This window comes from Somniosus microcephalus, chromosome 13 (genome assembly GCF_052327205.1).
Source record: "Somniosus microcephalus isolate GS21.2 chromosome 13, FLI_Smic_1.0, whole genome shotgun sequence".
Taxonomy (NCBI): domain Eukaryota; kingdom Metazoa; phylum Chordata; class Chondrichthyes; order Squaliformes; family Somniosidae; genus Somniosus; species Somniosus microcephalus.
The window spans coordinates 62,023,561-62,045,971 of record NC_140999.1 but is presented as its reverse complement, the minus strand read 5'-3'; the positions used below and the strand labels follow the sequence as shown (position 1 = coordinate 62,045,971).

The 22,411-nt window shown below is 52.9% G+C and overlaps 1 protein-coding gene across 1 annotated transcript in view; it reads right to left on the bottom strand.

Annotated features, from left to right (window-relative positions):
- Window positions 1–22,411, bottom strand: part of sirt6 (sirtuin 6) — a 111,055-nt gene that overhangs the window by 26,766 nt on the left and 61,878 nt on the right. Inside the window, exon 4 of the mRNA XM_086004968.1 lies at window positions 159–254. Within this exon, the coding sequence (XP_085861094.1) occupies window positions 159–254 (96 nt within the window). The remainder of the gene's footprint in view (window positions 1–158; window positions 255–22,411) is intronic.

The window sequence follows — 22,411 nt, the reverse complement described above, 5'->3', positions numbered from 1 at the left end:
TATCATTAACTGTAATATCATAGAAGGGAAAGTATTACAAACACAAATTCAATCAACATGAAAGGTGACCGAGATTGACAGTGTTCCAAAATACTGCACAATCATTCAATGTTTGAAGATAATGGGTGCAATACAACAACACGACCAGGATCCCATACCTGCATGCTCGAAGACCTCGCGCTTTTTTAACGTCACATAATCGGCCGGTCGCTTTCAACCCCATTGTCCCGACTACGGAGTCTCGAACGTACTGCCTGCAATGGAGAAGAACCAGTGGATCACTAATCTAGCTTGAGGTGATAGAGAAAAGTTAATAGCGAGATCACATGTGCAACACTCCAGGACACTCGAGTCAACAGGCACTGCTCTCCTCATTTCCATTTCCATTTCCATCCGGCACTCAATCAGATAGCAAAGCCAGTGATAACTCATAAGGACAGTCGAACATGTCAGGCAAATTATTTATCTAACAGAATGATACCTGGGCCAAAAGGGTTACATTATGAGGACAGGTTGCATAGACTAGACTTATATTCCCTTGACTACAGATGATTAATGAGTGATCCAATTGAGGCGTTTAATATGATTAGAGGATTTGATATGGAGAGAGAAACTATTTCTGGGGGGGGGGGGGGGGGGGGGGGGAGTCCAAAACAAGGGGACGTACCCTTAAAATTAGAGCTAGTCCGTTCAGGGGTGACGTCAGGAAGTGGTTCTTCACACAAAGGGTAGTGGAAATCTGGAATTGTCTCCCTCAAAAAGCCACTGAGGCTGGGGGTCAATTGAAAACTTCGTAACTGCGATTGATAGATTTTTGCTAGGTAAGGGTATTAAGGCTTTCAGAACCAAGGTGGGTAGATGGAATTAAGATATAGATCAGCCATGATCTAAGTGAGTGGCTGAACAGGCTACGGGCTTGAATGGCCTATTCCTGTTCCAAGGTTCTTCCTATTGACAGGAAACTCTTTGGTATCCGGCACCGACGGGACCGGGATGGCGCCGGTTGATTAAAAATTCCGCATGACGGAGAGGGTTATCTACCGAGGCTATTTTTAACAAACAAAAATAAAAAAAATCAACAAATGTGCAGTATACAGTAATTGGGTACTCACCTACAAAATGTTGTGTTAAATGGATGGTGGAAGATGCTTGATTAAGTACAGTACTGCCAGTTGAGGGTAATCCATAACTCTTTAATTACTTAACAGTAAAACAAAACTTATACAGTAAACGACTGTATACAGTACTGAAATGAAAACTTATAATGTAGGCTTCCCTCATAGCTCAATTGACAAATATACTGCCCGGTGTGTAAACTGATCTTTTGCTTGGACCAACTTTTGGGAATTCCATAATGCAAGATGGGGGAGATAATTCACGATAAAGATGGAGACACACACAGAAAAATGGCGGATCGGATGAGACTACCAGTAGCGTGGGAGAGTCAGACTGCTGTTATTGAGGTGTTCGGACTTCCGACAGCGCCAAGAAGCCGAGTAGTGGTAGTTTGGAGATCTACCCCCACTCGGCCACCGCGGAAGACTCGGACTCAGCAACATTTCCGGTTATTGAGGTGTTGTTTTCGGAGTATGAATTTTGCCGGTTAATAGAGAATTCTGGATATTTAGGTGCTGTTTAAACGAGAGTTTCCTGTAACTGTGAACAATCTGTACGTTTTCTGTAGTTTTTAAGGTGTAACCTCGTCTTCAGATCAGCTAAAACAACAGGGGTAAGCAAAAGCCCTCCTCTAAACAGTGGGTGCCAACTACATCATGAGAATTAGTTCACTGGAGTGAATGGTGTTTGTGTGCAGTGCACAGATGCAAGCAGTTTCTAGCTCACATGAATATACAGGAAACTTTCGTTTAACCGGAGGTTAAATGTCCGGAAAGCTCTATCCACCGGCAAAATTCAGGAGTCGGTTCAGATAAGTTTTTTTTACTTCTTGTTGCTTTTTTTCTCCAGTCGTGGCTCTGCAAGGTCTAGCTGAAGCTGTTGCTTAGCTACAGAGACGCTTGCAAGCTACGCCGACTGTTTTGAAGCTGTTGCTAAGCAACAGGGTTTGTTGCTTCACACGGAGCTCAGAAGCTCCGTATGTTTTAACATTAGCACTGGTTTCTCCGGCAGTTTTGATGGAACGGCAACAGCTCAGTCCCGTCAGTGCCGGATACCAGAAAGTTTTCTGTAGAAAGCAACAGACCTTGATGAAAATATGACAAATCATGCTGAGTTACTCAGGACACACAGCAATGTCAAAGCACAGAGGAGGCATAGACTGAATGGATGATTCCCAGCATGCGTGTTCATTAGCTGACTTAAATGTGGTTAAAGTTGCTAAACCGGTTGGTCACTCAAAAAAAAATTAGTTGAAGGCTTAAATCCCTTCATGGCCTTTCCTTTCCCCATCTCTGTAACCTCTTCCAGACCGAGAACTCACCCCCCATCCCAACTCTGCGTTCCTCCAATTCTGGTCTCTTGTGCATCCCCCTCTCGCCTCACCCCATTTTGGCGTCTTTGCCTTGAGCCCCCTAGGCCACACACTCTGATTCCCTCCATAAACCTCTCCGCCACTCTACCTCTTTCTCCTTCTTTAAGATGCTCCTTAAAATCTACCTCTTTGCCCAAGTTTTTGGTCACCTGTCCTAATATCTCATGTGGCTCAGTGTCAAATTTTGTTTGATAATCGCTCCTGTGAAGTGCCTTGGGAGTTTTACTACGTTATAGGTGCTATATAAATGCAGGTTGTTATATACCTGCACACAGTAAAGGTGCAGATTCTGGCTCGAAGAGATTCAGTCTGCTCATGATGTCGACCCATGACCACAGAAAATGGTGCTGGGGAAAAAGCTCGAACTGTAACAATCATCCTGGCCTACTCTCACATAGCTCGGCACAGCTGGTTTAACAGCAACACTTGGTTGTGGAATGCCATTCCTGTGAACAGACCTATGGTGGGAACAGAGGTAGAGGCAACCATTGGAGGAAGAGTGAACTGGATTAAATTCCCAGCCCAGGGTTTAATGTTAGTCACTTTTTATGAGCAACTTAACTTGATCCAGGTTTATACTTCACATCCAACATACAGTCAAAGTAAAAGGCAAACACAAAGAAACACCAACATGAGATATGCAAATATAAGTCTTTCTTTCTATGTTAGAGAAAGAAAGACTTGCATTTTTATAGCGCCTTTCACGACCTTAGGACGTCCCAAAGCGCTTTACAGCCAATGAAGTACTTTTGAAACGCAGTCACTGTTGTAATGTAGGAAACGCGGCAGCCAATTTGCGCACAGCAAGCTCCCACAAACAGCAATGTGATAATGACCAAATAATCTGTTTTAGTGATGTTGATTGCGGGATAAATATTGGCCATGACACCGGGGAGAACTCCACTGCTCTTCTTCAAAATAGTGCCAGGGGATCTTTTATGTCCACCTGAGAGAGCAGACGGGGCCTCGGTTCAACGTCTCAGCACTGCACTGGACTGTCAGCCTAGATTTTTGTGCTCGAGTCTCTGGGGTGGGACTTGAACCCATGACCTTCTGACTCAGAGGCAAGAGTGCTACCAACTGAGCCACAGCTGCAACTTTTCATTTTGATTGATGTATTTATCCTATCGGAGTTAAGTTTAATGAAGGACAGGAGAATTTAAACTGCTCTAGTTAATGGTATGTCCTCACCAACATTAAAGGCAAAAAACTGCATGTCATTGTGTATGTCTGCTTCCCTCTGGCCAGCCAAGCCAGGAGGATGTGTAATATCGCCTTCCACAGCATAAATCTACTTCTCACTCATGTAGTCACTGAAGCTATGATGGGAAATGAAGGGCTAGCCTGGGGAGGGGGAAAGATGGATGTACAAACTGAATCATTTGGAACAATAATGGACAAGAGAATCCAGGATTCCAAAATACTACGAGCGACAGCACCAAAAGCAGTAAGGACCCATGCTGGTCCAGGACCATGAGCACAATTTTGTTATAACTCAGCAAACAAGTGGAGCTGCTACACATTTGCACCCGACAATTCCTAATGGGCGGTTATTTAAAAATAACAACTTGGCTACAACGACCGAGATATTGTTATATATATAATCAAAGGAAAATGACAAGCCCTCAATCTTTCAAGGACATTAAGGAAACAGTTACTGCAGCTGAACATTTAATCTTTCCCATTTACTACCCATTTTTCTTCATAGTCTTCCCTGTTCCTGCAAGTTCATTCAATCTCTACATTGTGATAAAATCCACCAGTGTGTTAAATTACATTCACCAGACATAACTGCTGGATTTTACAATATAAAGCTGAAATGGGAAATGTTCTGGAGCACGATTGGATAGAAAAGGTGTGTCTGCTGGGCTGCAGATCGACCCCAACAAAACTTGCAACTGTACAAAGACCAGATGTGGTTGCTCGGATACTTGTGATGGTGGGTGCCAGATTACCGGCCCACAGGGTCACAACAACAACTTGCATTTATATAGCATCTTTAATGCAGTAAAACATCCCAAGGTGATTCACAGGAGCATTATAAAACAATATTCAACATGGAGCCACACAAGGAGATACTAGGGCACATGACCAAAAGCTTGGTCAAAGAGGTAGGTTTTAATGAGAGTCATAAAAGAGGAAAGAGAGGCGGAGAGGTTGAGGGAGGGAATTCCAGAGTTTAACTCCGCTGCAGCTGTTGCCACAGCCGCCCATGGTGGAGTGATTAAAATCGGGGATGTGCAAGAGGTCAGAATTGGAGGAGTGCAGAGATCTCGGAGGGTTGTAGAGCTGGAGGAGGTTACAGAGATAGAGAGGGGCGAGGCCATGGAGGTATCTGAAAACAAGGATGAGAATTTTAAAATTGAGGCGTTGCTTAACTGGGAGCCACTGTAGGTCAGCGAGCAAAGGGGCAATGGGTGAACGGGACTTGTTTCGAGTTAGGATAAGGGCAGTTTTAGATGAGCTTAAGTTTATGGAGGGTGGAAGATGGGAGGCCGGCCAGGAGTGCGTTGGAATAGTCAAATCTAGAGGTAACAAAGGCATGGATGAGGGTTTCAGCAGCAGATGAGCTGTTACGGAGGTGGAAGTAGGCAGCCATAGTGTTGGCACATGTATGTGGTCGGAAGCTCATCTCGGGGTCAAATACGACACCAAGGTTCCGAAGAGTCTGGTTCAGCCTCAGACAGTTGCCAGGGAGAGGGATGGAGTCGGTGGCTACAGAACGGAGTTTGTGGCAGGGACTGAAGACAATGGCTCCGGCTCCCCAATGATTAGGCGGAGGAAATTTCTGCTCATCCAGTCGACCAAGCAGTGGCGGGGTTGAGAGGTGGTGGTGAGGTAGAGCTGGGTATCGTCAGCGGACAAACCTGACGCTGTGCTTTAGGATGATGTCACCGAGGGGCACCATGTAGATGAGAAATAGGAGGGGGCCAAGGATAGATCCTGGGGGAAACCAGAGGTAACGGTGCAAGAGCGGGAAGAGAAGCCATTGCAGGTGATTCTCTGGCTACAATTGGATAGTCAAAGCTGGCATTCCCAAGGTTGCTGAAAATCCAAGCTCAGCAACCCGTGTTGAGCGTGGGGAAGAGGAAGTGGAGAAACAGACACAGAAATTACAGCTTCCTTGCTGGCCTTCAAAATGGAAGATTACACGTAATTTGTCACCAAACTTTGGGCGGGGGGGGGGGGGGTGGGTAGAGAAAGAAAAGGGGCAAAACCAGTTTCCATCCTACAGAATATGATCTTCCTCTCAGTTCTAGAAATATCTGCAGCCAAGTTTAAGTCGTACAAGAAAATTAGTTTGAGTGTAGCCTATATGTGAGTTAATAATTTTGTCCCCAAGGCGAGGGATCAGATTAAGGATGCGGCCTGTATGGAGGGATGGCTTACATGCTCGCCAGCGCGGTATTAGAGCAAAAGTGTGGTTTGGCTGTTGCTAAAGCCAACAGCTTGCATTTATATAGCACCTTTAATATAGAAAAATGCCCCAAGGCGTTTCACACAGATGTAGTCAGACAACACTGGTCGCTGAGACCAAACAGATATTGGACAGGGAGACCAAAAGCTTGGTCAAAGAGGTGCGTTTTAAGGAGGTCGTTAAAGGAGGAGAGAGGTGGAGAGGCAGGAGGGTTTAGGGAGATGGAGAGGCAGGAGGGTTTAGAGAGATGGCGAGGCAGGAGGGTTTAGAGAGGTGGAGAGGCAGGAGGGTTTAGGGAGATGGAGAGGCAGGAGGGTTTAGGGAGATGGAGAGGCAGGAGGGTTTAGGGAGATGGAGAGGTAGGAGGGTTTAGAGAGATGGAGAGGCAGGAGGGTTTAGAGAGATGGAGAGGCAGGAGGGTTTAGAGAGATGGAGAGGCAGGAGGGTTTAGGGAGATGGAGAGGTAGGAGGGTTTAGGGAGATGGGGAGGCAGGAGGGTTTAGAGTGATGGAGAGGCAGGAGGGTTTAGAGAGATGGAGAGGTAGGAGGGTTTAGAGGGATGGGGAGGCAGGAGGGTTCAGAGAGATGGAGAGGCAGGAGGGTTTAGAGTGATGGAGAGGTAGGAGGGTTTAGAGAGATGGAGAGGCAGGAGGGTTTAGAGAGATGGAGAGGCAGGAGGGTTTAGAGTGATGGAGAGGTAGGAGGGTTTAGAGAGATGGAGAGGCAGGAGGGTTTAGGGAGATGGAGAGGCAGGAGGGTTTAGAGAGATGGAGAGGTAGGAGGGTTTAGAGAGATGGAGAGGTAGGAGGGTTTAGAGAGATGGAGAGGTAGGAGGGTTTAGAGAGATGGAGAGGTAGGAGGGTTTAGAGAGATGGAGAGGCAGGAGGGTTTAGAGAGATGGAGAGGCAGGAGGGTTTAGAGAGATGGAGAGGTAGGAGGGTTTAGAGAGATGGAGAGGTAGGAGGGTTTAGAGAGATGGAGAGGTAGGAGGGTTTAGAGAGATGGAGAGGCAGGAGGGTTTAGAGAGATGGAGAGGCAGGAGGGTTTAGAGAGATGGAGAGGCAGGAGGGTTTAGAGTGATGGAGAGGTAGGAGGGTTTAGAGAGATGGAGAGGGAGGAGGGTTTAGAGAGATGGAGAGGGAGGAGGGTTTAGAGAGATAGAGAGGCAGGAGGGTTTAGGGAGATGGGGAGGCAGGAGGGTTTAGAGAGATAGAGAGGTAGGAGGGTTTAGAGAGATGGGGAGGCAGGAGGGTTTAGAGAGATGGGGAGGCAGGAGGGTTTAGGGAGATGGGGAGGCAGGAGGGTTTAGAGAGATAGAGAGGTAGGAGGGTTTAGAGAGATGGAGAGGTAGGAGGGTTTAGAGAGATGGAGAGGCAGGAGGGTTTAGAGAGATGGAGAGGCAGGAGGGTTTAGAGTGATGGAGAGGTAGGAGGGTTTAGAGAGATGGAGAGGGAGGAGGGTTTAGAGAGATAGAGAGGCAGGAGGGTTTAGGGAGATGGGGAGGCAGGAGGGTTTAGAGAGATAGGGAGGTAGGAGGGTTTAGAGAGATGGGGAGGCAGGAGGGTTTAGAGAGATGGGGAGGCAGGAGGGTTTAGGGAGATGGGGAGGCAGGAGGGTTTAGAGAGATGGAGAGGCAGGAGGGTTTAGAGAGATGGGGAGGCAGGAGGGTTTAGGGAGATGGAGAGGCAGGAGGGTTTAGGGAGATGGAGAGGCAGGAGGGTTTAGGGAGATGGAGAGGCAGGAGGGTTTAGAGAGATGGGGAGGCAGGAGGGTTTAGAGAGATGGGGAGGCAGGAGGGTTTAGAGAGATGGAGAGGTAGGAGGGTTTAGAGAGATGGGGAGGCAGGAGGGTTTAGAGAGATGGGGAGGCAGGAGGGTTTAGAGAGATGGGGAGGCAGGAGGATTTAGAGAGATGGAGAGGCAGGAGGGTTTAGAGAGATGGAGAGGCAGGAGGGTTCAGAGAGATGGGGAGGCAGGAGGGTTTAGAGAGATGGAGAGGTAGGAGGGTTTAGAGAGATGGAGAGGCAGGAGGGTTTAGAGAGATGGGGAGGCAGGAGGGTTTAGAGAGATAGAGAGGCAGGAGGGTTTAGAGAGATTGAGAGGTAGGAGGGTTTAGAGAGATGGAGAGGCAGGAGGGTTTAGAGAGATGGGGAGGCAGGAGGGTTCAGAGAGATGGAGAGGCAGGAGGGTTTAGGGAGATGGAGAGGCAGGAGGGTTTAGAGAGATGGAGAGGCAGGAGGGTTCAGAGAGATGGGGAGGCAGGAGGGTTTAGAGAGATGGAGAGGCAGGAGGGTTTAGAGAGATGGAGAGGCAGGAGGGTTTAGAGAGATGGAGAGGCAGGAGGGTTTAGGGAGATGGAGAGGCAGGAGGGTTTAGAGAGATGGGGAGGCAGGAGGGTTTAGAGAGATGGAGATGTAGGAGGGTTTAGAGAGATGGAGAGGCAGGAGGGTTTAGAGAGATGGAGAGGCAGGAGGGTTTAGAGAGATGGAGAGGCAGGAGGGTTTAGTGAGATGGGAGGCAGGAGGGTTTAGAGAGATGGGGAGGCAGGAGGGTTTAGGGAGATGGAGAGGCAGGAGGGTTTAGGGAGATGGCGAGGCAGAGGGGTTTAGGGAGATGGAGAGGCAGGAGGGTTTAGAGAGATGGAGAGGCAGGAGGGTTTAGAGAGGTGGAGAGGCAGGAGGGTTTAGAGAGATGGAGAGGCAGGAGGCTTTAGAGAGATGGAGAGGCAGAGGGGTTTAGGGAGATGGAGAGGCAGGAGGGTTTAGAGAGATGGGGAGGCAGGAGGGTTTAGAGAGATGGAGAGGCAGGAGGGTTTAGAGAGATGGGGAGGCAGGAGGGTTTAGAGAGATGGGGAGGCAGGAGGGTTTAGAGAGATGGGGAGGCAGGAGGGTTTAGGGAGATGGGGAGGCAGGAGGGTTCAGAGAGATGGGGAGGCAGGAGGGTTTAGGGAGATGGAGAGGCAGGAGGGTTTAGGGAGATGGAGAGGCAGGAGGGTTTAGAGAGATGGAGAGGCAGGAGGGTTTAGAGAGATGGAGAGGCAGGAGGGTTTAGAGAGATGGAGAGGCAGGAGGGTTTAGAGAGATGGGGAGGCAGGAGGGTTTAGAGAGATGGGGAGGCAGGAGGGTTTAGGGAGATGGAGAGGCAGGAGGGTTTAGAGAGATGGAGAGGCAGGAGGGTTTAGGGAGATGGCGAGGCAGGAGGGTTTAGGGAGATGGAGAGGCAGGAGGGTTTAGAGAGGTGGAGAGGCAGGAGGGTTTAGGGAGATGGAGAAGCAGGAGGGTTTAGAGAGATGGAGAGGCAGGAGGGTTTAGAGAGATGGGGAGGCAGGAGGGTTTAGGGAGATGGGGAGGCAGGAGGGTTTAGAGAGATGGAGAGGCAGGAGGGTTGAGAGAGATGGAGAGGCAGGAGGGTTTAGAGAGATGGGGAGGCAGGAGGGTTTAGAGAGATGGAGAGGCAGGAGGGTTTAGGGAGATGGAGAGGCAGGAGGGTTTAGAGAGATGGAGAGGCAGGAGGGTTTAGAGAGATGGAGAGGTAGGAGGGTTTAGAGAGATGGAGAGGCAGGAGGGTTTAGGGAGATGGAGAGGCAGGAGGGTTTAGAGAGATGGCGAGGCAGGAGGGTTTAGAGAGATGGAGAGGCAGGAGGGTTTAGAGAGATGGAGAGGTAGGAGGGTTTAGAGAGATGGAGAGGCAGGAGGGTTTAGAGAGATGGAGAGGCAGGAGGGTTTAGAGTGATGGAGAGGGAGGAGGGTTTAGAGAGATGGAGAGGCAGGAGGGTTTAGGGAGATGGAGAGGCAGGAGGGTTTAGAGAGATGGAGAGGCAGGAGGGTTTAGAGAGATGGAGAGGCAGGAGGGTTTAGAGAGATGGAGAGATAGGAGGGTTTAGAGAGATGGAGAGGCAGGAGGGTTTAGAGAGATGGCGAGGCAGGAGGGTTTAGGGAGATGGAGAGGCAGGAGGGTTTAGAGAGATGGAGAGGCAGGAGGGTTTAGAGTGATGGAGAGGTAGGAGGGTTTAGAGAGATGGAGAGGTAGGAGGGTTTAGAGAGATGGGGAGGCAGGAGGGTTTAGAGAGATGGGGAGGCAGGAGGGTTTAGAGAGATGGGGAGGCAGGAGGGTTTAGGGAGATGGGGAGGCAGGAGGGTTTAGGGAGATGGAGAGGCAGGAGGGTTTAGAGAGATGGGGAGGCAGGAGGGTTTAGAGAGATGGGGAGGCAGGAGGGTTTAGAGAGATGGAGAGGTAGGAGGGTTTAGAGAGATGGGGAGGCAGGAGGGTTTAGGGAGATGGAGAGGCAGGAGGGTTCAGGGAGATGGAGAGGCAGGAGGGTTTAGAGAGATGGGGAGGCAGGAGGGTTTAGAGAGATGGGGAGGCAGGGGGGTTTAGAGAGATGGAGAGGCAGGAGGGTTTAGAGAGATGGCGAGGCAGGAGGGTTTAGAGAGATGGGGAGGCAGGAGGGTTTAGGGAGATGGAGAGGCAGGAGGGTTTAGGGAGATGGAGAGGCAGGAGGGTTTAGAGAGATGGGGAGGCAGGAGGGTTTAGAGAGATGGGGAGGCAGGAGGGTTTAGAGAGATGGAGAGGTAGGAGGGTTTAGAGAGATGGGGAGGCAGGAGGGTTTAGGGAGATGGAGAGGCAGGAGGGTTTAGAGAGATGGGGAGGCAGGAGGGTTTAGGGAGATGGAGAGGCAGGAGGGTTTAGAGAGATGGGGAGGCAGGAGGGTTTAGAGAGATGGAGAGGTAGGAGGGTTTAGAGAGATGGGGAGGCAGGAGGGTTTAGAGAGATGGGGAGGCAGGAGGGTTTAGAGAGATGGGGAGGCAGGAGGGTTTAGAGAGATGGGGAGGCAGGAGGGTTTAGAGAGATGGGGAGGCAGGAGGGTTTAGAGAGATGGAGAGGCAGGAGGGTTTAGAGAGATGGAGAGGTAGGAGGGTTTAGAGAGATGGAGAGGCAGGAGGGTTTAGAGAGATGGGGAGGCAGGAGGGTTCAGAGAGATGGAGAGGCAGGAGGGTTTAGGGAGATGGAGAGGCAGGAGGGTTTAGAGAGATGGGGAGGCAGGAGGGTTTAGAGAGATGGAGAGGCAGGAGGGTTTAGAGAGATGGAGAGGCAGGAGGGTTTAGGGAGATGGAGAGGCAGGAGGGTTCAGAGAGATGGGGAGGCAGGAGGGTTTAGAGAGATGGAGAGGCAGGAGGGTTGAGAGAGATGGAGAGGCAGGAGGGTTTAGAGAGATGGAGAGGCAGGAGGGTTTAGAGAGATGGAGAGGCAGGAGGGTTTAGAGAGATGGAGAGGCAGGAGGGTTTAGAGAGATGGAGAGGCAGGAGGGTTTAGAGAGATGGAGAGGTAGGAGGGTTTAGAGAGATGGAGAGGTCGGAGGGTTTAGAGAGATGGAGAGGCAGGAGGGTTTAGAGAGATGGGAGGCAGGAGGGTTTAGAGAGATGGGGAGGCAGGAGGGTTTAGGGAGATGGAGAGGCAGAGGGGTTTAGGGAGATGGGGAGGCAGGAGGGTTTAGGGAGATGGAGAGGCAGGAGGGTTTAGGGAGATGGAGAGGCAGGAGGGTTTAGTGAGATGGGAGGCAGGAGGGTTTAGAGAGATGGAGAGGCAGGAGGGTTTAGGGAGATGGAGAGGCAGGAGGGTTTAGGGAGATGGAGAGGCAGAGGGGTTTAGGGAGATGGAGAGGCAGGAGGGTTTAGAGAGATGGAGAGGTAGGAGGGTTTAGTGAGATGGGAGGCAGGAGGGTTTAGAGAGATGGGAGGCAGGAGGGTTTAGTGAGATGGGAGGCAGGAGGGTTTAGAGAGATGGGGAGGCAGGAGGGTTTAGAGAGGTGGAGAGGCAGGAGGGTTTAGAGAGATGGAGAGGCAGGAGGGTTTAGAGAGATGGGGAGGCAGGAGGGTTTAGGGAGATGGAGAGGCAGGAGGGTTTAGATAAATGGAGAGGCAGGAGGGTTTAGAGAGATGGAGAGGCAGGAGGGTTTAGGGAGATGGAGAGGCAGGAGGATTTAGAGAGATGGAGAGGCAGGAGGGTTTAGAGAGATGGAGAGGCAGGAGGGTTTAGAGAGATGGAGAGGTAGGAGGGTTCAGAGAGATGGGGAGGCAGGAGGGTTTAGAGAGATGGGGAGGCAGGAGGGTTTAGAGAGATGGGGAGGCAGGAGGGTTTAGAGAGATGGGGAGGCAGGAGGGTTTAGGGAGATGGAGAGGCAGGAGGGTTTAGAGAGATGGGGAGGCAGGAGGGTTTAGAGAGATGGGGAGGCAGGAGGGTTTAGAGAGATGGAGAGGCAGGAGGGTTTAGGGAGATGGAGAGGCAGGAGGGTTTAGAGAGATGGAGAGGCAGGAGGGTTTAGAGAGATGGAGAGGCAGGAGGGTTTAGAGAGATGGAGAGGCAGGAGGGTTTAGAGAGATGGAGAGGCAGGAGGGTTTAGGGAGATGGAGAGGCAGGAGGGTTTAGGGAGATGGAGAGGCAGGAGGGTTTAGAGAGATGGAGAGGCAGGAGGGTTTAGAGAGGTGGAGAGGCAGGAGGGTTTAGAGAGATGGGGAGGCAGGAGGGTTTAGAGAGATGGAGAGGCAGGAGGGTTTAGAGAGATGGAGAGGCAGGAGGGTTTAGGGAGATGGAGAGGCAGGAGGGTTCAGAGAGATGGGGAGGCAGGAGGGTTTAGAGAGATGGAGAGGTAGGAGGGTTTAGAGAGATGGAGAGGCAGGAGGGTTTAGAGAGATGGAGAGGCAGGAGGCTTTAGAGAGATGGAGAGGTAGGAGGGTTTAGAGAGATGGAGAGGTAGGAGGGTTTAGAGAGATGGAGAGGCAGGAGGGTTTATAGAGATGGGGAGGCAGGAGGGTTTAGTGAGATGGGAGGCAGGAGGGTTCAGAGAGATGGGGAGGCAGGAGGGTTTAGAGAGATGGGGAGGCAGGAGGGTTTAGAGAGATGGGGAGGCAGGAGGGTTTGGAGAGATGGGGAGGCAGGAGGGTTTAGAGAGATGGAGAGGTAGGAGGGTTTAGAGAGATGGAGAGGCAGGAGGGTTTAGAGAGATGGGGAGGCAGGAGGGTTTAGAGAGATGGAGAGGCAGGAGGGTTTAGGGAGATGGAGAGGCAGGAGGGTTTAGAGAGATGGAGAGGCAGGAGGGTTTAGAGAGATGGAGAGGCAGGAGGGTTTAGAGAGATGGAGAGGCAGGAGGGTTTAGAGAGATGGAGAGGCAGGAGGGTTTAGGGAGATGGAGAGGCAGGAGGGTTTAGAGAGATGGAGAGGCAGGAGGGTTTAGAGAGGTGGAGAGGCAGGAGGGTTTAGAGAGATGGGGAGGCAGGAGGGTTTAGAGAGATGGAGAGGCAGGAGGGTTTAGAGAGATGGAGAGGCAGGAGGGTTTAGGGAGATGGAGAGGCAGGAGGGTTCAGAGAGATGGGGAGGCAGGAGGGTTTAGAGAGATGGAGAGGTAGGAGGGTTTAGAGAGATGGAGAGGCAGGAGGGTTTAGAGAGATGGAGAGGCAGGAGGCTTTAGAGAGATGGAGAGGTAGGAGGGTTTAGAGAGATGGAGAGGTAGGAGGGTTTAGAGAGATGGAGAGGCAGGAGGGTTTATAGAGATGGGGAGGCAGGAGGGTTTAGTGAGATGGGAGGCAGGAGGGTTCAGAGAGATGGGGAGGCAGGAGGGTTTAGGGAGATGGAGAGGCAGGAGGGTTTAGGGAGATGGCGAGGCAGAGGGGTTTAGGGAGATGGAGAGGCAGGAGGGTTTAGAGAGATGGAGAGGCAGGAGGGTTTAGAGAGGTGGAGAGGCAGGAGGGTTTAGAGAGATGGAGAGGCAGGAGGGTTCAGAGAGATGGAGAGGCAGGAGGGTTTAGAGAGATGGGGAGGCAGGAGGGTTTAGAGAGATGGGAGGCAGGAGGGTTTAGTGAGATGGGAGGCAGGAGGGTTTAGAGAGATGGGAGGCAGGAGGGTTTAGTGAGATGGGAGGCAGGAGGGTTTAGAGAGATGGAGAGGCAGGAAGGTTTAGAGAGATGGAGAGGCAGGAGGGTTTAGTGAGATGGGAGGCAGGAGGGTTTAGAGAGATGGGGAGGCAGGAGGGTTTAGAGAGGTGGAGAGGCAGGAGGGTTTAGAGAGATGGGGAGGCAGGAGGGTTTAGGGAGATGGGGAGGCAGGAGGGTTTAGGGAGATGGAGAGGCAGGAGGGTTTAGAGAGATGGAGAGGCAGGAGGGTTTAGAGAGATGGGGAGGCAGGAGGGTTTAGGGAGATGGAGAGGCAGGAGGGTTTAGAGAGATGGAGAGGCAGGAGGGTTTAGAGAGATGGAGAGGCAGGAGGGTTTAGAGAGATGGGGAGGCAGGAGGGGTAAGAGAGATGGAGAGGCAGGAGGGTTTCGCGAGATGGAGAGGCAGGAGGGTTTAGAGAGATGGAGAGGCAGGAGGGTTTAGAGAGATGGAGAGGCAGGAGGGTTTAGTGAGATGGGGAGGCAGGAGGGTTTAGAGAGGTGGAGAGGCAGGAAGGTTTAGAGAGATGGGGAGGCAGGAGGGTTTAGAGAGATGGGGAGGCAGGAGGGTTTAGGGAGATGGGGAGGCAGGAGGGTTTAGAGAGATGGGGAGGCAGGAGGGTTTAGGGAGATGGAGAGGCAGGAGGGTTGAGGGAGATGGAGAGGCAGGAGGGTTTAGAGAGATGGAGAGGCAGGAGGGTTTAGAGAGATGGAAAGGCAGGAGGGTTTAGGGAGATGGAGAGGCAGGAGGGTTTCGAGAGATGGAGAGGCAGGAGGGTTTAGAGAAATGGAGAGGCAGGAGGGTTTAGAGAGATGGGGAGGCAGGAGGGTTTAGAGAGATGGAGAGGCAGGAGGGTTTAGAGAGATGGGGAGGCAGGAGGGTTTAGAGTGATGGAGAGGCAGGAGGGTTTAGAGAGATGGAGAGACAGGAGGGTTTAGAGAGATGGAGAGGCAGGAGGGTTGAGAGAGATGGAGAGGCAGGAGGGTTGAGAGAGATGGAGAGGCAGGAGGGTTTAGGGAGATGGAGAGGCAGGAGGGTTTAGAGAGATGGAGAGGCAGGAGGGTTTAGAGAGATGGGGAGGCAGGAGGGTTTAGAGAGATGGGGAGGCAGGAGGGTTTAGAGGGATGGGGAGGCAGGAGGGTTTAGAGGGATGGGGAGGCAGGAGGGTTTAGAGGGATGGGGAGGCAGGAGGGTTTAGAGGGATGGGGAGGCAGGAGGGTTTAGAGGGATGGGGAGGCAGGAGGGTTTAGGGAGATGGAGGTCGGAGGGTTTAGGGAGATGGAGAGGCAGGAGGGTTTAGGGAGATAGAGAGGCAGGAGGGTTTAGGGAGATAGAGAGGCAGGAGGGTTTAGAGAGATGGAGAGGTAGGAGGGTTTAGGGAGATGGAGAGGCAGGAGGGTTTAGGGAGATGGGGAGGCAGGAGGGTTTAGAGAGATGGAGAGGCAGGAGGGTTTAGAGAGATGGGGAGGCAGGAGGGTTTAGGGAGATGGGGAGGCAGGAGGGTTTAGAGAGATGGGGAGGCAGGAGGGTTTAGGGAGATGGGGAGGCAGGAGGGTTTAGAGAGATGGAGAGGCAGGACGGTTTAGAGAGATGGAGAGGCAGAAGGGTTTAGGGAGATGGGGAGGCAGGAGGGTTTAGAGGGATGGGGAGGCAGGAGGGTTTAGAGGGATGGGGAGGCAGGAGGGTTTAGGGAGATGGAGGTCGGAGGGTTTAGGGAGATGGAGAGGCAGGAGGGTTTAGGGAGATAGAGAGGCAGGAGGGTTTAGGGAGATAGAGAGGCAGGAGGGTTTAGAGAGATGGGGAGGCAGGAGGGTTTAGGGAGATGGGGAGGCAGGAGGGTTTAGAGAGATGGGGAGGCAGGAGGGTTTAGGGAGATGGGGAGGCAGGAGGGTTTAGAGAGATGGAGAGGCAGGAGGGTTTAGAGAGATGGAGAGGCAGGAGGGTTTAGAGAGATGGGGAGGCAGGAGGGTTTAGAGAGATGGGGAGGCAGAAGGGTTTAGTGAGATGGAGAGGCAGGAGGGTTTAGAGAGATGGAGAGGCAGGAGGGTTTAGGGAGATGGAGAGGCAGGAGGGTTTAGAGAGATGGAGAGGCAGGAGTGTTTAGGGAGATGGAGAGGCAGGAGGGTTTAGAGAGATGGAGAGGCAGGAGGGTTTAGAGAGATGGAGAGGCAGGAGGGTTTAGAGAGATGGAGAGGTAGGAGGGTTTAGGGAGATGGAGAGGCAGGAGGGTTTAGAGAGGTGGAGAGGCAGGAGTGTTTAGAGAGATGGAGAGGCAGGAGGGTTTAGAGAGATGGAGAGGCAGGAGGGTTTAGAGAGATGGGGAGGCAGGAGGGTTTAGAGAGATGGAGAGGCAGGAGGGTTTAGGGAGATGGAGAGGCAGGAGGGTTTAGAGAGATGGGGAGGCAGGAGGGTTTAGAGAGATGGAGAGGCAGAGGGGTTTAGAGAGATGGAGAGGCAGGAGGGTTTAGAGAGATGGAGAGGCAGGAGGGTTTAGGGAGATGGAGAGGTAGGAGGGTTTAGGGAGATGGAGAGGCAGGAGGGTTTAGAGGGATGGGGAGGCAGGAGGGTTTAGAGAGATGGAGAGGCAGGAGGGTTTAGAGGGATGGGGAGGCAGGAGGGTTTAGAGAGATGGAGAGGCAGGAGGGTTTAGAGGGATGGGGAGGCAGGAGGGTTTAGAGAGATGGGGAGGCAGGAGGGTTTAGAGAGATGGAGAGGCAGGAGGGTTTAGAGAGATGGGGAGGCAGGAGGGTTTAGAGAGATGGGGAGGCAGGAGGGTTTAGAGAGATGGAGAGGCAGGAGGGTTTAGTGAGATGGGGAGGCAGGAGGGTTTAGAGAGATAGAGAGGCAGGAGGGTTTAGGGAGATGGAGAGGCAGGAGGGTTTAGGGAGATGGGGAAGCAGGAGGGTTTAGAGAGATGGGGAGGCAGGAGGGTTTAAGGAGATAGAGAGGCAGGAGGGTTTAGAGAGATGGGGAGGCAGGAGGGTTTAGGGAGATAGAGAGGCAGGAGGGTTTAGAGAGATGGAGAGGCAGGAGGGTTTAGAGAGATGGAGAGGCAGGAGGGTTTAGAGAGATGGGGAGGCAGGAGGGTTTAGAGAGATGGAGAGGCAGGAGGGTTTAGGGAGATGGGGAGGCAGGAGGGTTTAGAGAGATGGAGAGGCAGGAGGGTTTAGGGAGATGGAGAGGCAGGAGGGTTTAGAGAGATGGGGAGGCAGGAGGGTTTAGAGAGATGAGGAGGCAGGAGGGTTTAGAGAGATGGGGAGGCAGGAGGGTTTAGGGAGATGGAGAGGCAGGAGGGTTTAGAGAGATGGAGAGGCAGAGGGTTTAGAGAGATGGAGAGGCAGGAGGGTTTAGAGAGATGGAGAGGCAGGAGGGTTTAGAGAGATGGAGAGGCAGGAGGGTTTAGGGAGATGGGGAGGCAGGAGGGTTTAGAGAGATGGAGAGGCAGAGGGTTTAGAGAGATGGAGAGGCAGGAGGGTTGAGAGAGATGGAGAGGCAGGAGGGTTTAGAGAGATGGAGAGGCAGGAGGGTTTAGAGAGATGGGGAGGCAGGAGGGTTTAGGGAGATAGAGAGGCAGGAGGGTTTAGAGAGATGGAGAGGCAGGAGGGTTTAGAGAGATGGAGAGGCAGGAGGGTTTAGAGAGATGGGGAGGCAGGAGGGTTTAGGGAGATAGAGAGGCAGGAGGGTTTAGAGAGATGGAGAGGCAGGAGGGTTTAGAGAGATGGAGAGGCAGGAGGGTTTAGAGAGATGGGGAGGCAGGAGGGTTTAGAGAGATGGAGAGGCAGGAGGGTTTAGAGAGATGGAGAAGCAGGAGGGTTTAGAGAGATGGAGAGGCAGGAGGGTTAAGGGAGATGGAGAGGCAGGAGGGTTTAGGGAGATGGGGAGGCAGGAGGGTTTAGAGAGATGGAGAGGCAGGAGGGTTTAGGGAGATGGAGAGGCAGGAGGGTTTAGAGAGATGGGGAGGCAGGAGGGTTTAGAGAGATGGGGAGGCAGGAGGGTTTAGAGAGATGGAGAGGCAGGAGGGTTTAGAGAGATGGAGAGGCAGGAGGGTTTAGGGAGATGGGGAGGCAGGAGGGTTTAGAGAGATGGAGAGGCAGGAGGGTTTAGGGAGATGGGGAGGCAGGATGGTTTAGAGAGATGGGGAGGCAGGAGGGTTTAGAGAGATGGAGAGGCAGGAGGGTTTAGGGAGATGGAGAGGCAGGAGGGTTTAGGGAGATGGGGAGGCAGGATGGTTTAGAGAGATGGGGAGGCAGGAGGGTTTAGAGAGATGGAGAGGCAGGAGGGTTTAGGGAGATGGAGAGGCAGGAGGGTTTAGGGAGATGGAGAGGCAGGAGGGTTTAGAGACATGGAGAGGCAGGAGGGTTTAGGGAGATGGAGAGGCAGGAGGGTTTAGGGAGATGGGGAGGCAGGAGGGTTTAGAGAGATGGAGAGGCAGAGGGTTTAGAGAGATGGAGAGGCAGGAGGGTTTAAAGAGATGGAGAGGCAGGAGGGTTGAGAGAGATGGAGAGGCAGGAGGGTTTAGAGAGATGGAGAGGCAGGAGGGTTTAGAGAGATGGGGAGGCAGGAGGGTTTAGGGAGATAGAGAGGCAGGAGGGTTTAGAGAGATGGAGAGGCAGGAGGGTTTAGAGAGATGGAGAGGCAGGAGGGTTTAGAGAGATGGGGAGGCAGGAGGGTTTAGGGAGATAGAGAGGCAGGAGGGTTTAGAGAGATGGAGAGGCAGGAGGGTTTAGAGAGATGGAGAGGCAGGAGGGTTTAGAGAGATGGGGAGGCAGGAGGGTTTAGAGAGATGGAGAGGCAGGAGGGTTTAGAGAGATGGAGAAGCAGGAGGGTTTAGAGAGATGGAGAGGCAGGAGGGTTAAGGGAGATGGAGAGGCAGGAGGGTTTAGGGAGATGGGGAGGCAGGAGGGTTTAGAGAGATGGAGAGGCAGGAGGGTTTAGGGAGATGGAGAGGCAGGAGGGTTTAGAGAGATGGGGAGGCAGGAGGGTTTAGAGAGATGGGGAGGCAGGAGGGTTTAGAGAGATGGAGAGGCAGGAGGGTTTAGAGAGATGGAGAGGCAGGAGGGTTTAGGGAGATGGGGAGGCAGGAGGGTTTAGAGAGATGGAGAGGCAGGAGGGTTTAGGGAGATGGGGAGGCAGGATGGTTTAGAGAGATGGGGAGGCAGGAGGGTTTAGAGAGATGGAGAGGCAGGAGGGTTTAGGGAGATGGAGAGGCAGGAGGGTTTAGGGAGATGGAGAGGCAGGAGGGTTTAGAGAGATGGGGAGGCAGGAGGGTTTAGAGAGATGGGGAGGCAGGAGGGTTTAGAGAGATGGAGAGGCAGGAGGGTTTAGGGAGATGGAGAGGCAGGAGGGTTTAGAGACATGGAGAGGCAGGAGGATTTAGGGAGATGGAGAGGCAGGAGGGTTTAGAGAGATGGGGAGGCAGGAGGGTTTAGAGAGATGGAGAGGCAGGAGGGTTTAGAGAGATGGAGAGGCAGGAGGGTTTAGGGAGATGGGGAGGCAGGAGGGTTTAGAGAGATGGGGAGGCAGGAGAGTTTAGGGAGATGGGGAGGCAGGAGGGTTTAGAGAGATGGAGAGGCAGGAGGGTTTAGAGAGATGGAGAGGCAAGAGGGTTTAGAGAGATGGGGAGGTAGGAGGGTTTAGGGAGACGGGGAGGCAGGAGGGTTTAGAGAGATGGGGAAGCAGGAGCGTTTAGAGAGATGGGGAGGCAGGAGGGTTTAAGGAGATGGCGAGGCAGGAGGGTTTAGGAAGATGGAGAGGCAGGAGGGTTTAGAGAGATGGAGGTAGGAGGGTTTAGAGAGATGGAGGCAGGAGGGTTTAGGGAGATGGAGAGGCAGGATGGTTTAGAGAGATGGAGAGGCAGGAGGGTTTAGGGAGATGGAGAGGCAGGAGGGTTTAGAGAGATGGAGAGGCAGGAGGGTTTAGAGAGATGGAGGCAGGAGGGTTTAGGGAGATGGAGAGGCAGGAGGGTTTAGAGAGAAGGAGAGGCAGGAGGGTTTAGAGAGATGGAGAGGCAGGAGGGTTTAGAGAGATGGGGAGGCAGGAGGGTTTAGAGAGATGGAGAGGCAGGAGGGTTTAGGGAGATGGAGAGGCAGAAGGGTTTAGAGAGATGGGGAGGCAGGAGGGTTTAGAGAGATGGAGAGGTAGGAGGGTTTAGGGAGATGGAGAGGCAGGAGGGTTTAGGGAGATAGAGAGGCAGGAGGGTTTAGGGAGATAGAGAGGCAGGAGGGTTTAGAGAGATGGAGAGGTAGGAGGGTTTAGGGAGATGGAGAGGCAGGAGGGTTTAGGGAGATGGGGAGGCAGGAGGGTTTAGAGAGATGGAGAGGCAGGAGGGTTTAGAGAGATGGGGAGGCAGGAGGGTTTAGGGAGATGGGGAGGCAGGAGGGTTTAGAGAGATGGGGAGGCAGGAGGGTTTAGGGAGATGGGGAGGCAGGAGGGTTTAGAGAGATGGAGAGGCAGGACGGTTTAGAGAGATGGAGAGGCAGAAGGGTTTAGGGAGATGGGGAGGCAGGAGGGTTTAGAGGGATGGGGAGGCAGGAGGGTTTAGAGGGATGGGGAGGCAGGAGGGTTTAGGGAGATGGAGGTCGGAGGGTTTAGGGAGATGGAGAGGCAGGAGGGTTTAGGGAGATAGAGAGGCAGGAGGGTTTAGGGAGATAGAGAGGCAGGAGGGTTTAGAGAGATGGGGAGGCAGGAGGGTTTAGGGAGATGGGGAGGCAGGAGGGTTTAGAGAGATGGGGAGGCAGGAGGGTTTAGGGAGATGGGGAGGCAGGAGGGTTTAGAGAGATGGAGAGGCAGGAGGGTTTAGAGAGATGGAGAGGCAGGAGGGTTTAGAGAGATGGAGAGGCAGGAGGGTTTAGAGAGATGGGGAGGCAGGAGGGTTCAGAGAGATGGGGAGGCAGAAGGGTTTAGTGAGATGGAGAGGCAGGAGGGTTTAGAGAGATGGAGAGGCAGGAGGGTTTAGGGAGATGGAGAGGCAGGAGGGTTTAGAGAGATGGAGAGGCAGGAGTGTTTAGGGAGATGGAGAGGCAGGAGGGTTTAGAGAGATGGAGAGGCAGGAGGGTTTAGAGAGATGGAGAGGCAGGAGGGTTTAGAGAGATGGAGAGGTAGGAGGGTTTAGGGAGATGGAGAGGCAGGAGGGTTTAGAGAGATGGGGAGGCAGGAGGGGTAAGAGAGATGGAGAGGCAGGAGGGTTTAGAGAGATGGGGAGGCAGGAGGGTTTAGAGTGATGGGGAGGCAGGAGGGTTTAGAGAGATGGAGAGGCAGGAGGGTTTAGAGAGATGGAGAGGCAGGAGGGTTGAGAGAGATGGAGAGGCAGGAGGGTTGAGAGAGATGGAGAGGCAGGAGGGTTTAGGGAGATGGAGAGGCAGGAGGGTTTAGAGAGATTGAGAGGCAGGAGGGTTTAGAGAGATGGAGAGGCAGGAGGGTTTAGAGAGATGGAGAGGCAGGAGGGTTTAGAGAGATGGGGAGGCAGGAGGGTTCAGAGAGATGGGGAGGCAGAAGGGTTTAGTGAGATGGAGAGGCAGGAGGGTTTAGAGAGATGGAGAGGCAGGAGGGTTTAGGGAGATGGAGAGGCAGGAGGGTTTAGAGAGATGGAGAGGCAGGAGTGTTTAGGGAGATGGAGAGGCAGGAGGGTTTAGAGAGATGGAGAGGCAGGAGGGTTTAGAGAGATGGAGAGGCAGGAGGGTTAAGGGAGATGGAGAGGCAGGAGGGTTTAGGGAGATGGGGAGGCAGGAGGGTTTAGAGAGATGGAGAGGCAGGAGGGTTTAGGGAGATGGAGAGGCAGGAGGGTTTAGAGAGATGGGGAGGCAGGAGGGTTTAGAGAGATGGGGAGGCAGGAGGGTTTAGAGAGATGGAGAGGCAGGAGGGTTTAGAGAGATGGAGAGGCAGGAGGGTTTAGGGAGATGGGGAGGCAGGAGGGTTTAGAGAGATGGAGAGGCAGGAGGGTTTAGGGAGATGGGGAGGCAGGATGGTTTAGAGAGATGGGGAGGCAGGAGGGTTTAGAGAGATGGAGAGGCAGGAGGGTTTAGGGAGATGGAGAGGCAGGAGGGTTTAGGGAGATGGGGAGGCAGGATGGTTTAGAGAGATGGGGAGGCAGGAGGGTTTAGAGAGATGGAGAGGCAGGAGGGTTTAGGGAGATGGAGAGGCAGGAGGGTTTAGGGAGATGGAGAGGCAGGAGGGTTTAGAGACATGGAGAGGCAGGAGGGTTTAGGGAGATGGAGAGGCAGGAGGGTTTAGGGAGATGGGGAGGCAGGAGGGTTTAGAGAGATGGAGAGGCAGAGGGTTTAGAGAGATGGAGAGGCAGGAGGGTTTAAAGAGATGGAGAGGCAGGAGGGTTGAGAGAGATGGAGAGGCAGGAGGGTTTAGAGAGATGGAGAGGCAGGAGGGTTTAGAGAGATGGGGAGGCAGGAGGGTTTAGGGAGATAGAGAGGCAGGAGGGTTTAGAGAGATGGAGAGGCAGGAGGGTTTAGAGAGATGGAGAGGCAGGAGGGTTTAGAGAGATGGGGAGGCAGGAGGGTTTAGGGAGATAGAGAGGCAGGAGGGTTTAGAGAGATGGAGAGGCAGGAGGGTTTAGAGAGATGGAGAGGCA